This window comes from Fukomys damarensis, unplaced genomic scaffold (assembly GCF_012274545.1).
Source record: "Fukomys damarensis isolate Sample0158 unplaced genomic scaffold, DMR_v1.0_HiC HiC_scaffold_16, whole genome shotgun sequence".
NCBI classification, from domain to species: Eukaryota; Metazoa; Chordata; class Mammalia; order Rodentia; family Bathyergidae; genus Fukomys; species Fukomys damarensis.
The window spans coordinates 15,238,506-15,256,536 of record NW_022900928.1 but is presented as its reverse complement, the minus strand read 5'-3'; the positions used below and the strand labels follow the sequence as shown (position 1 = coordinate 15,256,536).

The 18,031-nt window shown below is 38.4% G+C and overlaps 2 protein-coding genes across 2 annotated transcripts in view; both read right to left on the bottom strand.

The window, feature by feature from the left end:
* The window catches only part of Copb1 (COPI coat complex subunit beta 1), a 40,520-nt gene extending 40,279 nt beyond the window's left edge, over window positions 1-241 (bottom strand). Inside the window, exon 1 of the mRNA XM_010615220.3 lies at window positions 130-241. The gene's annotated coding sequence lies outside the window, so the exon portion shown is untranslated. The remainder of the gene's footprint in view (window positions 1-129) is intronic.
* Window positions 242-5,622: 5,381 nt separating this feature from the next.
* Psma1 (proteasome 20S subunit alpha 1) lies at window positions 5,623-17,385 on the bottom strand. Its single transcript, XM_010615219.3, has 10 exons — window positions 17,286-17,385; window positions 15,913-15,957; window positions 15,565-15,666; window positions 15,342-15,445; window positions 12,874-12,962; window positions 12,155-12,225; window positions 11,904-12,033; window positions 8,639-8,718; window positions 6,823-6,933; window positions 5,623-5,757 (listed from the first exon to the last, which is right to left on the bottom strand). Exons 1-10 carry the CDS (start codon window positions 17,286-17,288, stop codon window positions 5,701-5,703), a joined length of 792 nt encoding a protein of 263 aa, XP_010613521.1. The 5' UTR covers window positions 17,289-17,385; the 3' UTR covers window positions 5,623-5,700.
* Between the last annotated feature and the right edge of the window lie 646 nt (window positions 17,386-18,031).

Sequence of the window (18,031 nt, the reverse complement as noted above, 5' to 3'; positions counted from 1 at the left end):
GTGCCTCAGCCAGGCCGAGACGCGAGCGGCCTACGCTCCGGTTCCGCGACTGCCTGGGCGGGAGAGCCGGTTCTTCCGACTCTGCGCAGCCCACCACGCCTCTGCTATTGGGGGCTCAGGGCCTGCTACCTAGCTTCGAGGGGCAGCGGTTGGGGGAACCCCAGAACCGTCCACCGCGGTTCCCACCAGCTGCAGCGCCGACGGATCCGGAGTCCGTGGCTGACGTGGAAGGGGGTGGAGAGACGACTGAAGCCAGAGCCACCTAGGCTCTACGGCGACTCAGAAAGGACATACTTTCTCCGTCCTGCGGGTGCGCGCTGCGAGCGTGCCGTTTCGCCTCTCCACTGTTGGTTAGGTCGCAGAGTAGGTGGATGCACATGTTTGTTTTCCTTGTAAGCCAAGAGTTGATTTAAGCGCTGTCCTCGTTTAAACGACACTTGGAAATTATTCCAGGAATTCGAATAAAAGGAGGAGGGGTTTGGACAGAAAGGAAACAATTTGACTGGGCTGCGCGGTCCAGACGAAAAGAGCGCGGAGGTGCGAGCTGGACTCTTCTTGTTTGCTCCCTAATAAATTGAGAAGATAACGAATTACTATTGGGAAACGAATTTCGGGTTTTTTCCTTTGGTTTTTTTTTTCTGTTCTTTTAATACGAAGATACATTTCAGTTCTTAACATCTCCATCTCTCTCGAGCCTCTTTGTGGTTGAGCTGCGGTTGCTTGAATATCAAACGTTACATGGGTGCACTTTCTGCTCTTTATTTAGCAATGGTCCCTTTCGACATCCTTTCCGAGCACCAAGTAGATTAAACATTTTATGTTTAAAGGGCAAAAGTCATTTTTAAAGAAGTTTTTCCATCTCCAAAGACCAGTTAACAGTTCTATTGCCCATTTGGAGTTCCATATCCCACCCTCTGCTCCCTACCTCGTTTTCTGGTCAATTACTATTAATGACAGACCCTTGAAGGATTAAGCAATACATCTTGGATACAGAGATCTGATACGTTTGTCACTTCGAAGGCCACACGCTTATAGTAGTTTAAGAGCGCGCCTCTAATTCTGTGCGTTTTTTCAGTAAAGATTTTTTTCCCTATTAAACTAAAAATATGAGCAGAGATGGTGTCCATTTGTGTTTTATCTTTGATTTTCTGTGTCTGCTTAAGTGTTGTGGACACACCATAACCGTCCACATTTAGAGCACAAAATTTGAGAAACTTTAACCATGAAATAACCATCATAATCAAAATATTATACCCATCACTACTAAAAGTAATTATTGTGTCCTCTTATCCACTCCTTGCGCCCCATTTCTGGGCAAACACCAGTCCGTTTCCTATTACTATAAACTAGTTGGCATTTTCTAGAATTATGCATAAAAATTGCACAGCACAAACTCTGTTGTTCCTTCTTTTGCTCAACATAATTACTTTGAGATCAATTCACATTGTCCTGATAATGCTTGTTCATGCCTTTGCACTGCATAACATTCTGTTGTTTATCCAGTCCTCATGTGAATAGGTGTTCCAGCTTCCAGGTTGGGGCTATTATGACGCTGCTTTAATTAGCTTTCATGTACCAGTCTCTGGCCACACACTTTCCCTTTTCCTGGGCAATGCCTACTGACCGACACGTGTAGGGCTGTGCAATTTTTTTTTTTTTTTTTTTTTTTTTTGTACCAGGGATCAAACTCAGAATCTTGAGCTTTCGAGGCAGACGTGGTGCCACTGAGCTAAATTCCTGGCCTGTGTGAATTATTTAAAAAAAAAAACCAAAACACCAGGATAGCTGTAGGGTGACATGATTACTGAGATCCTATATGTCTTCACCTGTTAACATCTTGCATAATTATGATACAATGTAAAATCCAGGAAACTGACATATAGTTCATTCTACTCAGATTTCACTAGTTTTATAGGCATACATGTATTTATTTGTAGACAATTTTATCAAGATACACAATAGTTGCTTCACAATAACCCCTCATGCTTTCATAGTTTCTGCCACTTCCTTCTACAACCCCTGGCAACTACTGATCTGTTCTTTCTGTATGTGACTTTTGCCGTTTCAATGTTATATAAATGGAATTATACAATGTAGCCTTTTGAGATTGGCTTTCTTTTACACAGCATAATTTCCTGAGATCAATCCAAAATGTATGCTCCAACAGGTCGTTCCTTTCCATGCATTCTTTGTGTGTGTGGGGGGGTTAAGAGACTTTTTATTGAGGGAGAGAGCTCCTGAGTCAGGAGGGGACCCAGAATTGGGTTGCTTTCCATGCATTCATTTTTAACATGGAAACTTCACAAATATAGTTATCTGGTTTCTAAGCCTACTTAATTACCAAGAAGTGACAGTCTCTCAGCAAGAAATGAGACCAAAGTAAAAAGATTAGACTGAGCAATAAGAAAACTGCAGTTTATAGCCAGTATGGCATAGGATTAACTGTATCCACTTTAGTAGCCCACTGTGTTAAACTTTTAGTCTAATCACAATTCTGAGTTAGTAAATACTAAAATATGAAAAGGCATATATTAGGGCACTAGGAATCTTGTTTATAATTATTCAACACAGATTAAATGAAGTAATGGACAGAGTATAACAAACTAGAGAAAAGAGGGCATCACAATGAGCGTGGGAATGAGGTCGAGTCTTATTGCGGCAGGGAGAATTTTAAGTACTAAAGCAGGGTAGGGTGCAGTGGAGTACTACCAACCATAAATGGCAACTCTGACGTATTCATAGGGAAATGGGTGCACCTTGAGACCATGACAAGTGAAATAAATCAGAGATTAAATATGGCATGGTTTCTCTTATATAAGAAACCCAAAGTAAAAACTAAAACTAGAAATTCCATTCCAGCCACCTGTAGGTATCTTCTCAAAAGTTAAAGCTGTATTATTGATACATGTATACTCATTTTTACAGCAGTACATCTCATAATGGCTCAATCTTGGAAGAGGCCTGTATGTCCACCAACAGATGAATGGATAAAAAAAAAAATATGGTACTTATACACAATGGAGTACTACTCTGCAATAAAGAAAAAAAGTCATTTGGAGGAAAACGGATACACCTTGAGACCATAATATGAAGTGAAACAAACCAGACGTTTAAATAGTGTAGGGTTTGTTATATGAGAAGCCTGAAATAAAAATGTACATGAAGAGCAAAATACAAGATAGACAATGGGAAATAAGGAGACATCTTTTTCAGATGGGAAGGGGACTGAGATGGAGAGAGGGTGCAAGGGAAGGGAGAATTGGGGGGCCATGGATTTAGTTTAGTGGCGCCATGCAAGGTCCTGAGTTCAATCTCCAGTACCACCCCCCAAAAAAAGAGAGAAATGAGAGGTGATATATACATGTATCAACTTTCCAAAAGGAATGTGATCCTTGCATACTTCAAAAAATGTACTAATAAAAACTAAAAATTGAAGAAAAAAAAGAGAAACCCAAAGTATAGACAACTGAGAGCCAGGCATGGTGGCACACACCTGTAATCTCAGCACCTGGGAGACTGAGGCAGAAGGACCACTGCAAATTTGAGGCCAACCTGGGCTAAATAGTGAGTTCAAGGCCAGCCCCAACTACATAGCAAGACCCTGTCTCAAACAAAAACATAAAGGGGAAAAAAATGTAAAAAAATTGATAGAGCAAAATAAAAGACAGTAGGAAATGGAGGTAGACCTTTTGTAGATGGGATTTATGGATGTAGGGAGAAGGGAGAGGAAAGGGGAATAAAAAGGACTAAGATACAGTATGCCTAGTACCAATTGACAACAATGTATTTATTATGTGTCACAAATGTATTAACTTTTTTAAAAAGGTGAAAGAAATATAAAGTCAGTATGCAAGACTAAACCACATATTGCAAAAACTTCTAAAATTGTGCCCAAAGGTTTTTTGTTCCTCCCAGCTGAGTTACAGCCAAATAGTTTACATTTAGGGAATACATACAAAAAAATGGTAATTTTAATCACTCAGCAAAGCAGCTCAGTCAGCGAAAGGCTCAGAGCGGAAGAGACCCACCTGAGCAGACTCACCAACTGCCCACGATGCTCCCTCCCCACTGTACACAGCCACCGTGCAGAGGGAAGAGGGAAAGGTCTCTCTGTTCGGTTTTATCTTTTTTATGTGCTTGATGCAATTTTATTATAGTTCAAACAGCCACATGGTTCTTCTGGCCTATTCACAAGCTTACATGGCAGATCCTTGACACTACCACCAAAGCACACAGACACCTCACACATTCCCATGTGCACTGAGAAGTCTTTCCTTCAAGACTGCTAGAGTTTCTTTTCCCATTTCCCTTCAAGAATTAACAGATTTTAATAACCAAAGCTTTTCATATTTTGGGAAATCTGAAAAAACATTTTATAAATTTTCCAATTTACAAATGTCTTAAATTCTCCCACTGAATCCAATTTTCCAAAAGTTTCCCTAAGAGGGGTACATGTTCAAAGCTAATAAATAGAAGCTCATCAGAAGAATTAGCTCTAAACTCTAGATTACCATGTTTAAGGCTCTCCTCTCTAAAAAGATATACTATCTCAGAGAATAAAGTAACCCTTTAGTCTTTCTTGTATCAGAATTTTGGATTTTTATTTTTTTTGGTACCGTAGATCAAACTTGGGTCCTTGCGCTTGCAAGGCATGCGGCAGCAGCACAGAGCTAAATCCCCAGCCCAGAATTTTGGATTTTTAAAAATGATTTCCTGTAATTTTGCATGATCTCAGACAAAAACTGTTCTGCAATGCTTGAGTATACAGCTCATGGGAATAACAGAGGCAGCATATGATTATGTTTTGATGGAGCTGGGCAGAATAAGAGCTGAGATTTAAATGTTCCTTTTGTTTTTCCTGAGTGTCTAGAGATCTGAGATTGTGAGTTTCTGCCATCTGCTGGCTGGACAAGGAAAAAAACAAACAAAAAACCAGTTCAAATGCTAATTACCTTGCTACTTTCTTTCCTTTTTTGGTACCAAGGATTGAATCCACCTATGGTGAACTAAGCACGCATCATACTACTGAACTACACCCCCACCGCAATCTTAACTACAAGTTTTGGAAAGCTGTGGTTTTTCAGGTTTTTTTGTACCCCCCCCATACCAGGGATCAAACAAGGAGGGCACACTGAGCTAAATCCAGGACCCTGTTTGTTAGTTTTTAAATAGAATAATCTCCAAATCTATATAGTGAAATTTGTATCCTGAACCAAATCTCCATAGATTTTTATGCAGTCATTTTATTCACTGGAAAGTTTCTGTAACAGTAGTAGGTAACAGATACTTTCCCATACGCTTAAAACAAGGCAATATAATCTGGCAAACATGTCAAATGACTAGCTGTAATCTCAATTTTCATAGTTGAAACTACTTAAAAAACAAACAAAAAAAAATCAACACACCAGGAAGTGAAACACTTTTATTTTACAGTTGTCTTTAAAACTGCAAAGACACTATTTTCTTCATATAAAAACAATGGTATACCTATACTTTTTAGAAAATGATTACACAGGCCCCCTTAAAGAAAAATGCACCTCATTATAGGGTTTCAGAGAGGTTGGTTGGAAAAGACATGTGGACTGATTCCTAAGACATACCATTCAACACTGCAGCTTTTGGTTCATAGTTTAGATTACTCTCATCAGTATGTGTTCCTGCATTCTTACACATTTGATGATACATATAGAGACTGGCTTATTAATGTTCCATTGGTTCATCAGCTTTTTCTGCAGGTTCATCAGCAGGTTGTGCAGGCTTAAGAGGAAAAAACAATGTAAAATGAACACTTGATCAATATATGTTCCCAATCACAAATATTATATTATAAAAAAAAAGAATGAGAAAAAAGCGTTGGTATTATCTTGAAAATACATATAAATTTCAGTTCTGAAACCCCTAAATCATCGAACAATTCCATAATTTTACAGCAATCCACTTAAGCCTCCCCAGTGCTGGGCTTGGTGTGTGCAACCAAGTCCAGCTAACAGTGTCTTTTACAAGTCTGCATATTCTAAAAAAGATTCATATTTTACCTAAGATTCACCAATGCTTTTGGTTTTTAAAAATTTTTTTAAAACTAGTACTCCTTGATGCTTTTGTCATCATTTATGAAGAGCTAACCATGTACAAAGTTGGTTCCCAACAAACATTTCTCCCAGTCCCCACTCATAAAGGATCAGGGCAGGCCCTGTGACATCCTTTAACCAACAGAATGCACAGAGATGATGCTGTTCCAGTGGCTGGCAGCTTGCACTTGTGAGCTTTTTTGCAAGCTGAGTCACCACCCTACCAGGGAGGCTCTGCCTCAGACTACATACATAGACAGGTCTAGACATCCATCAGAGGATCTACCCTTCTTGCTGCCCCTCTCAGCACCCAGAGGGTGAGGGCAGAAGATGCACAAGTGGTCATCTTGGATGTTCTAGTGCCACTTCACATCTAACTGCAGCATCTGTGAGATCCCAAGTGAGAATGGTAAAAGTACCATTCAGCTGAGGGATGGGGATTTGGCGCAGTGTTCCACTGCCTGCTTCACAAGTGCAAGGACCTGAGTTTAATCTCTGGTACCAAAAAACAAACAGAAAACAAACACCATTCAGCTGAGCCCCCATCAGCCACGGACTGTGAGAAAAAATGTCTGCTGTGCTAGCTTTTCATATACCTATATATTTTACTTTATTCAGTTCTCAATTTTTCTATCACTATTTTAAGTTATGAGCTCATAGCAATAATTAAAGATAAAAATGGTGGATTTACACAGTTGTGAGTGGAACACTTATGACAGAGCTAAAGTCTCTCGTGTTATGATCCATTATATACCTGTGCCTTTCTCTGTGGTCTTTCTTCAAGGCCTTCCAGGAATGGAGACACATCATCATCATCATAGATTGTGAACTCCAAGTCTTTACCAACAATTCCAATGGAAACATTCTGAGGGAGGAAATGGTAAAAATAATTAAAAAAAAATTTTAAAGAAAATTTATTCAAGTCAGAAAAATGTTTATGATAAAATGATGGATGAAAATCACAAAATAAAAATGTATAGAGCATTTGAATTCAAGAATTTAAAAGCGACTTACATGTAGGAAAAAGAAAACTAGTAAGCTCTTGTCAGTTATAGATTTAATATTCACTTTTGGTTATCATGAGTAATCCTAAAGGTCTACGCTATAGCAACACTGTTTAAAAAAGATCATGAAGTGTATAAAGTCTTCACATTGATGTCAAATAGTAATTACCTAATGACTGTAACAAAATCTTTATAAAGACAATTAATATCACTTTAACTATAATTATTAGCCTCTAGGAGGGCTTAGTGGCTTCTTTCTGGATTATACCATTCCAGTTTCTACATCTTTCAATCTCCCCTATTAGACAACTCTCCTAATTCTTTTCTCCTTGAAGCTCAAAATCTTGGTACTATTTCACCGAGAAAAGAGAAGTAACTGGAAGAGCACACTCATAAGCTCCCACTGTATCTCCACTCTTTCCTGTACCTATGTCTCTAGATTCTTTTTTTTTCATTACTGAGTAGTCCACTTTCCTCTTAAGGCCAACCTTCCCACCAGTGCAGTGTTCAAGGATAGTGCTCTAAGCTATTTCTCATTATTCTGCATGAATGCTTCCCTTCATACTCAATACTTTTCAGAACCATACAACAGATACAATATAATTTCTTCCATCTTAAAATACCAAAATAACAAAAATCTTCACTGTGTCTTTTTCCAGCCACCACTCCCTCCATTTTTCTGGACCTGCATCAAAAATATCTCCAAAGGGCTATCTCTAATTTCTCTTCTCCCTTTCTCTCCAGATTCCATTCCTATCAGGCTTTCCCTCGAACCATCCAGTAAGACTGTCTTGGCAAGTCCTTAGTGACATTACTGCCAAACCAACTTCCTTGATCTGTTAGCAGTTTCTAATGCTCTAGTTGAAAGTTTTATTTGCTTTCAAAGACACATCATTTTTTCCCCTCTTACTTCTCTGGTCATCTTGCCTTTTCTTATCTGAGACAGGATTTCGATATGTAGCCCAGGCTTGCCTCAAACTTCTGGTGATCCTCCTGCCTCTACCTCAAGAGTAGCGGGATCATGGGAACACACCATTGTTCGTCCTTTTTTAAGTTACATCTGCTACACTACCTTCTTGCTTCCAGTTGGTCATTCTTCTCAGTGTTAGCTGGTTTTCCTACCGCATTTATCACCTCCTATTATCCTGTATACTTAACTTAGGTGTTTACTATCTTATCTCTTCTCACCAGAATATATGTTCAGGGAAGGCTAAGATCTTTGTTGTGCTCACCATATTATAAATGCCTAGAATATGGCAATGGTAAGGCTCAATACAGTCATAGTTGTTAAAACATTAAGAATACAAACATACTCATTTCTCTTGGCGGAAGTGGGGAGGGGGGAGAAATACATTCTATACCACATTTACTAGTTTTATTTCTCTACATCAAAAAGAAACATTTAGAAATCAGATCATTTAGTGAATAGCTTTAAGGGAAATAAGTAAGACAACCACCCCCCAAATTAAAGAATATAAGTATATACACTCTTCTATTACTCATATTTATGCAGTAAAAGATTAAATTGTAAAGTTAATATTCACAACTGGAAAATGTGATATTTACCTTAGTAGTCAGGTCTTGCTCTGCAGGAAGTGTCTCTCTTAAGGCACGTAGACCATGCTTAACCAGTTCGTTTAAATTGCCTATATGTAATACATTAACAATTATTTCTTCATTTTAGCATACTATGCCTTTTATTTATGAAGTCTACAGTATAAAATTGTAGTGTTACACGCTAACCTACCACAATAAAAAGAGCCAAAAGTCTAAAACAAGTCATATAATCTTCTTATAGCAATAAACACTGATGACTATTGTTATATTTAATGAGAAGACATGTTTCTAATGAGAAGAAATGTAATTTCATTACTAAGTCCAACCTATTCTTTGGCTGGGTTAAATAAGAATTCTGGTGGAATGGGGATTTAGCTCAGTGATTCCAGCGCCTGCCTTGCAAGTGCAAGGACCTGAGTTTGATCCACAGTAACAAAGAACAAACAAAAAAACCCCACAAAATCTAAAAAATTCTGATTGACAAACATCAATCATAGTTTTATAGAATGTATCCTGTAGAAATGCTAGTCCCTATATTTGCTTTTTATAAAAAGGGATCTGCCACTCACTCTATGTGGTCAGTATAACTCTGATACCAAAACCAGACAGTCATGACAAAAAAACTACAAACCAATTTCTCTTATGAATACAGAAACAAAAAGCCTCAACAAAATATTACAACTAAATATAGCAACACAGAAAAGGGATTATATGTCACGATCAAGTGGATCTTTTCCCAGGAATGCAAAGTGAGTTTAACGTTTGAAAAGTGTAACACTACCATAACTAATAAATGAGTTCAGCAAGGTTGTAAGACATAAGATCAATACATAAAAATCAATTGTATTTTAATATTCTTACAATAAATAATCTGTAAATAAAATTAAGAAAATTATCTTCACAATTAACACCAAATAGGCCTGGGGATTTAGCTAAGTGGTTCCAGAACCTGCCTTGCAAGCACAAGGGCCCGAGTTTGATCCCAGGTACCAAAAAAGAAAAAGAAAACAATTAACACCAATAAAATACTTATGAATAAACTTAAAGAAACCCAAGGCATGCATACTGAAAACTATAAAACATTTAAAAAATTAAAAGTAAATGGAAAAACATCTGATGTTCAGAGATCAGAAGACCTGTACAGATGCTTTTTTGATTTATGATGGGATTAGATACTCATAAACCCATTTTAAACTGAAAATAAGTTTAAAAATGCATTTAATATTCCTCACCTACCAAATGTCACAGCTTAGCAATGAAATACACTGTGGAGTTCCAGCTGTTTACATTTATGATTAATCATGTGGCTCACTGGGACCAGTCACTCGCTGCCTTGGATTATGAAATATTACCTTACCACATACAGCTAGCCCAGGAAAAGAGACCAAAATGTGAAGTTCATTTTCTACTGAGTGCACACTGCTTTCATATCATCATAAAGTCTAAAAATTGTAAGTGGAACCATCCTAAGTTGGGAACTATCTGTATTAAAACAGGAACAATACTTTCCAAAATGACCTATAGATGCAATAAAATCCTTATTAATTTCTTATCCAGACTGGAATGTGCTCCTGTGACTACTCAGTTAAATTTTAGATACTGAGTTTCTGATGAGTTTCCCTTGGCAGAAATAATCATAAGCTTTGCAACCCCTCCTGAGAAGGGAGAATGAATAAGGAAGCCTGCACACAGCTTTCTTTTGTGCTACTCTAAATCTAAGCTTAGTACAAGTGCATGATGGGTCCTATGAGTCTTCATAAATCTCCAAATGTGGGGATGATAATGGGAATCCCCAACCAGTTATCATTATTTAAAATATTAAACTTCAGCTGGGGATTTAGCTCAGTGGTTCTGCCACCTGCCTCATAAGCGCAAGGACCTGGGTTCAATTCCTGGTACCAAAAAAAAACAAAAAACACTTCAATCTAGTATTTCGCAAGCTTAGCTGATCCTATAACTTCATTTTTTTTTCTTCTTCTTTTTGTCAGTACTGGGGATTGAATCCAGGACCTCTGCACTAAGCTGTGACCCCAGCACTTTTTATTTTGAGAGTTAAGTTACTCAGTGTTAATGATTTGAGTCTGGATGTTCCCCCAAAGCTTAATGTGGTCATTGGTAGCTTTTTCAGAGGTGAGTGAATCTAGAGTGTGTGATGCTGGGACTAAGGGTGCGTGATTACTAAACCACTACACTGATTGGTTTGGCACCGCCCTAATCCTGGCAGTTTGGATAAAAGGGGCAGAAATACACTATTAAGATTTCCTCGTTGCTTTGCTACTTTCTTCCTGCCATGAATTGTTTCTCCTCTGCCAAGCCACCCTGCCTTGGAGCCAGCGAATTACACGCTGAACTGTAAGCCAAATAAACTTTTCCTCCTTTAACTTTGGGTGTCAGGTATTTTGTCTCAGCAGTGAGAAAAGTAACTAAGATACTCAGGCTGAGCTCAAACTGTGATCTTGCCTCAGCCTCCCACAGTTCTGGGAAGTACAGGTGTGTACGACTACATCGAGCTAGAACCCACTTTCCCCAAAGTCGAACCTATTATCATCGCATACACAGTTTACTTTGAGTAATGTTAATTGTTTTTCTCTGAATTCAATGAGATTCAAATATTTCCTCCACAGAATACTGTATTATCACATGAAAACTTGTAAGACAACTATGAGAAATGTTAAAGCCTTGATCCTAACTCTCTTTCCAAACTGAAGAAAAGCAGTTAAAAACCTGCTTTATCATTTTGGGGGGTGGGTACTGGGGATCGAACTTGGATCCTTGCGCTTGTGAGGCAGGCAGTGGAACCACTGAGCTGAATCCCCACCCTGCCTTATCATTTTAAATCTCTTATCTTTCCTTGCCATGACTTCATTGCCTCCTATTTGGTATTTAAGGACTTAATGAAGAAATGTATCTGTGGTTTAAAACTGGAATAGAATCACAGAAAACTAAAAGTTGTAAACACAACTTACAAATGGCAAATGGTACAGTTGTCATCAATTCTACCTGGGACATTGTTCAAAGTAAATGAATGAAGAACTATAAAGGTTTGGAGATACATGTATGTTATGAAAAAGTTCTGTTGGTGATTAAAACTACTGTGGTAACCAGAAGGAATAAAAATAGTATGTGTGCCAGAAACAATAAATATCTCGAGGGCTTAACTTTTTAAAAAACTCCTAATCTGCTGAGTTTTCCTCATTTAGGATGCTACATTTATTTACTGTACGAAGACCAAAGGAGGCAAAACCAAACTAAACCATGCAAAGCCATCACTTACACTCCATAAATTCAGACATATGTCTCTCCAAGTAAGTACGAGCTGATTGAGAACGGGCTCCAATAGACATAGCTCTGCAGTCAAAATAGTTAGCAGATGGACAGGTCTGGAAAATGTGAGGGCCCATATCCTACAAATGGAAATAAGTACACCACATAATTCTTGATTTTGGCTGAGCTAAAAATAAAATCACAAAAACATCTTGTTGGCTTTAAAAATCACTAACATATAACAGCACTTCATGAACTTACGTCGTAACCAGCAATAAGCAGCCCAACACCATATGGTCTCCGGCCATACCGCTGTGTCGGTATCTGGGTCTCTAAATTAGTTAAAGAGTTTGCTCTAACAAGGAATAAAGTGTCATCATTATTTTCAAATTAAACAATATTAAAAAGCACCTCTAGCCTCTTTCTTAATTGTTGCATAATGCACAGGAAGAAAATAATAAAATAGGACAGTTTTTTAGCTTAACATTACAAACTGTTTGATTTTGCACCAAACCCCAAAATGAGCACCAATAAACAAAATAATCTCTTCCATGTAGAAGCTCTTTTGTTTTGAATAGAAGTGGACCAAGATTCTCTGGGATATCTAGAACCAAAAAGAAAAGTTAAACACCCTCTATCAATGATACCTGGACAATTCTGTTAAAATTGGGAGCTAATAAAAGAGCAACATAATGCCTTAAAGTTTTTACAGCTATAGCTATAATATGTATTGTTACACTTTTTTTTTCTTTTTAATTGAGTTTATTGGTACATTTTAGGGATACAGTACAGTTACATTCATTGTCAGGATCTTGTACCTCTACATGACAGGTCTTGGTTCTCGTTTTTTTTTTTGTACCGGGTATTGAACTTGGGACTTTCAGCTAAATCTCCAGCCCGGTATTATGATACAGAAATTAAGCACCAAATTACACATTCTTTAGTGTTCACATTCATAAATGCTAACATAAAAAGGATACTGCTTCCAATTAGAGATACAAGACGAGACACGGGAAGTGGTCTGTCAAATACAAATCTGGAATCCAAACACTCCTGTCGCATAAAATTACTAAAAAAGAACAAGAAAAATTAGTAATTTAAATTACAGAGTACTAATCCAACCTAAACAAAGCAGTCTGATTTTACTTTGCTTCCTTCTAAATATTTTCATGAATTACACCATAGAAGGAAATCAGATGGGTAAGAAAGAAAAGGCCACAAGGATACATTTTTTTATGTTTTAAACTCTGGGGCCAAGTGAGGTTCGTTTGGTTGTTTTGGTCATACTGGGAATTGAACCCAGGGCCTTTGCATGGAAATACAACCCCGCCCCTTTTAGTTTTTTTTTTTAAAGTTTTGAGACAAAGACTCATGTAGTTCAGTTATTGCCCAGGCTGCCCTTAGCTTCCAGGGACCCAGTTGCCTCTGCCTCCTGAGTGCTGGAATTACAGATGTGTATCACCACACCCAGACATCCACATGAGGTTTTGTTTTTTTCCCTGGGTAACGGGGATCCAACTCAGGACCTTGTGCTTGCCAGGCAGGTGCTGCGCCGCTGAGCTACATCCTCAGCCCCCACATGAGATTTTAAAAATAAATAAACTGATAGGCACAGTGGTGCATGCCTATAATCCCAGCTACTCAGGAGGCTGAGGCAGGAGAATCACAAGTTCAAGGCCAGGCGGGATAACTTATAGATACCCTATCTCAAAATAAAAAATAAAACTATCTCTTAGCTCTAGAAACATCTGTCTCAGAACACTTGAGAAGAGAAAACTGAGCAAAGAAAAAAGGACAATCTCTCATCATTTCCACTTTCAACAATAATTTGTCTTAATTTTTAGGTCTTGAACCAGGAAGAACCTAATACTTTGCTTTTTTATCTTGAAAACAGATTAAAATTCCCTCAATATAGCAATTGCAAATAATAGAATCCAAAGCAGAGGACATCTTTACATGTTACTGCCAATGTTACTTTTCTTTATAAGCAGCATTCTACAGGAGATACCAGACAATAGATTGCTCAGTTTCACTATTAAACCTGAAAAGATTTGAACAAAATTAACATTGGGTAAGGAAAAGGGGATTCATGCTTATTAGAGGATAAACTACAAGAGATAGCCCTTTTCTTCTCATGATGCTTTGTCTAGTATCTATCACAGCTGACGATCTGATCTTTTTTGGTGTGTGTGGTGCTGGGGTTGAACACAGGGCCCTGTGCACGCTAGGCAAGAGATTTATTACAGAGGTACACACCCAGTACCTGATGATAAAATATTGACAACAGGAACCAAGCTATCTTTTCAGCACTTTTAAATCAAGTCCAAAAAGGTGTCTAAAACTGAAGTGTCCAATATGCACCCACAAATCACATGAGGGTATTGAGCCATTAAAAAGTTATCTAAACTGAAACGCATTGTAAGCACAAAATATACACCAAATTTCAATGAGTTAGTACCAAAAACATGTACTATATCTCATTGATAAAGTTCTTAATATGAACCATATGTTAGTATAACCATATCTTAGGCAACCGGGTTAAATGATAATATAACACATTGCACATTTTTAGGAGCAGGCTGAAACCCATAATGGTTTTAATATACCATTGATTTAAAAGAGCATGGGATTGGCCATATAACTTGAAAATCCTGAACAATGGCATTAGCATTTGTTCTCACTATTCATATTCTTTCTTCTCTAATGACATCAAGAACTCAACAAGTTAGCTTTGGCGAACTATCGCCTATCCTCAGCACATACCACACACTACCTGAAAGACAGTATTAAATGCCCCACATGTTAGGCTATTTATCAATAACCTTCAAAAAGAAAATAAAAATTGAGTGATTAAGTAATTATCCCAATCTCAGATATTAAGTAGCGAAGTAAGAATTCAATCTGTGTGATTTCAAAGACCTGTTTCATTTACATATTGTTTCTCAACCAGAAATATGCTCTATTTCCTCTGGATGTTCACAGAAATTTACTTGTTAGTTTTAATTCCTATCTTGTATTATAGATAAATTAGATTTTAAGCTCCTTAAAGACCAGATTCATGTCTGAATCAACTCTCTATATCCTACCTTATCCACTATTGAGCTTTGCAAAAAATAAATGTCTAGTAAATACTGAAGAATGAAAGGTAGTTTGGCTCATACTTAAATGTTAGACAAAAGTATCAACACCTTAGACATACAGGGCTTCAAAGACTATACTGCATCAAAAAGTATACTATTCAGTGACTTCTCAAAAGTGTTAATATTAATGTGTTTAACTCTATTAGTTACTATCACAAGAACCAAGAAATGGAATACTAACTGATCCACCAAGGTATTCTCAAAATATTCTGGGGAACAACTTCTTAAAATATCTGGATCTTCTGTAGAAAAGTAATCAAATATGAACGAAAGGGGATGTTTCTTTTGTTTTTCGTGATCACACTTACCATAAGAGTCTAGCATCAGCAGTAAGTCCGGCAATAGAGATACCAATATGGTTGTCAACATGGAGAATTTTTTTCTGGTGAGCTGCAAGCTCTGACTGTGCCCTCTAAATAGAGACAATGTAAATGTAGGAATAAGTTTCCAACTTTATTGTTTACACAGTGAAATTCACATTTGGTAGTTCTGTTTTCTAGAGGAGGAAGATGCATTTATCGTTTTTCTTACCTTCAATGCAACCAACACTGCATGGGTTTTTGATTTTAGACCAACTGTGGCAGAACCTTGTTTAACAGCTTCCATTGCATATTCAATTTGATGAATTCTGCCCTAAAGAGAAAAAAATAACGCATTTTGGAGTGATCTAGAAGATTCTTTTATAAATTAAAAATTCGATTTCCCAAATCTCAAGTATAAATCTCAAATGATATTTTTAAAATCAGGAAACATTTTAATTATAAATTTGTTATAGTTGTGTTTAAAATGATTATAACACCCCCCCCAGGTCACAGTCTCACAAGTTTCTAAACCTGTGGCAGCTATTAAAAACCACTTCACAGAAACATTAATTTTTACCTGTGGGCTCCAAACGGTGACATCATTGTCATATTGGTTGCGAAACTGGAAGTAAAAGACAAGACTTAATGAGAACATTATAAATCCCAACTCAATATTAAGAAATGTGCTTGCATGTGTTTCCATTCAAAATTAAAGAAATTTTGTTGATGCATTCTCAATGGAATAGTGTTACTACACTCAATACTGCAAGCTAATTTTACCACGAGCTTATCAGGGAGGCAGAAGCTGATTAGATGGGTCTGATCTTCCCAACTTCTTACCCTGCCACTCTCCACTGAATTCCTTTTGGGCAGATCATTGCTAATGTTCATATTCATTAATTTTTCCTCCTATCTCTGCTTATGCTGTTCTCTTCTAAAAGGCCCTGATAAGTGGTCAAAAGCCGTTTCTTTCCTTTTTTTTTGGTACCAGCGATCGAACTCGGGACCTTGTGTTTGTGAGGCAGGTGGCAGTACCACTGAGCTAAATCCCTGGCCCTTTTCTTTTCTTGAAATTAGTTCAGATCTCTTGACGTCTTCTTCATTTTTTTCTCCCATAGTTTCAACATGTACTATCACAGTTCTTTACACATCTTTCTATTCTTAATGATTAACTACATGTATGATGTATCTTTCTACTCAAACTGTACTTGTGCCTTGTGAAAGTGCTTTGTATCAATAAATATATTGAATGAATAAACTAAAAAAGAAATCCTCAGGAAGTTAAAGGTGGATACAAATAGCTACTGCGATAAAACCATGAGTAACACCTATAATAACATTATTAAAGTAAGTCAGTCAGTACTTGAAGAATCATTATGGGGAGAGACTGTCGAGCGAGTGCTGGAGTGTTAGACTCAATGGAAGCCCAGGGCCCTTCTTCCCTCAGCCTAGGTATACTCATCTGTAATTAAGTGACTGGGCAAAGTAAGTGAAAAGAGCCCTTTCTGAAGGAATTTAGGAGACATAAATGAGAAGAGCACACTAGGAAAATGGATGTGATCCAAGATCCCAAATCGTAGTCAAATCCGCACGTACGGTGCTGGGAGGCCTCCGAGTTAGGTGCCTATTCTCTTCTCTCCCAAAGATAGCAAGAGAAGCCTTTCAAGAATGCTTGGAAGGTACTCCAAACTCGATGATATGACCAAGGAATGTTTGCAGAGGCCCCGTAGAAAGTGAAATAAGCCGGGTGGAAAAGGCCCCACCGACTACCGACAGCCACTTCTCAGGCAAGGCCGGAGATGCTGAATCACGGCCTGAGCCTTCTGTTAGGCTGAGGTTCCTATGCCCGTTGGTCCTGGACCACGCTGAGGGTAACGAGAGAGACAGACCACCATCCCCTAGTCACCGGACCTCGGCCCTAAACCTTCTTAGGATCGGGACTCAACCCACCATCGTTCAGGCCGGACCAAGATACGAGGCTACAGCAAAACGGCGAATCCAGCAGAACTGCCGAAACTTCCGCTCGGCGATCGACAGAGCGGTCTGCGTGACTTTGACCGTGGCGGCGCAGGGTAGTGCAGTCCATTCCAGATATATCGATGTTTTCCGCGCCCTCCCTCCCTCAAAACTCCCAGCGCACCTCACGGGCGTGGGCGGGGCCTTGGAAGGTAGAAAAACTGAGACTGGCGGGAAAACCTGGGTTTGGAGCGGCGTCTGTGCTGTAATAGTAGTTGTTCTGTTGTGTTTCCCTTCTTGGATCCTCAGCGAAATTCCTCATTCGCGCCAGTTTCTCATCCCGGTGGATAGATGGCCTCGACACCAGCGACACCGGGATTTCTGAACGTGCCGCTCAACCTCTTATTCACTGTCTACAGAGATTTGGGGAATTGTGCGACCGAGAAGAAGTAGGTCACAGAAAAGCCCACACAACAGTGGTCCGTTTGTGTTTGTCAAATATACCCTTTCTTGAGTATCTTGTTTGTGTACGTGCTTTTCTTTTAACTTTGGAATCCTTTTCCTCAGTGCCTGTACATCTTTTTCAAGATTCTGTTGTCATTGATCATTCAGTTTTATTATGATTCCTTGGTTTATTCCGCTAGACTTTCAATTTCATGAGGGTGCTCATGACTTTCTGTGCCCTCAGATCCGAGCACAATACCTGAGGGAGGGAAAAAAGACATTTTTAAAATAAATTA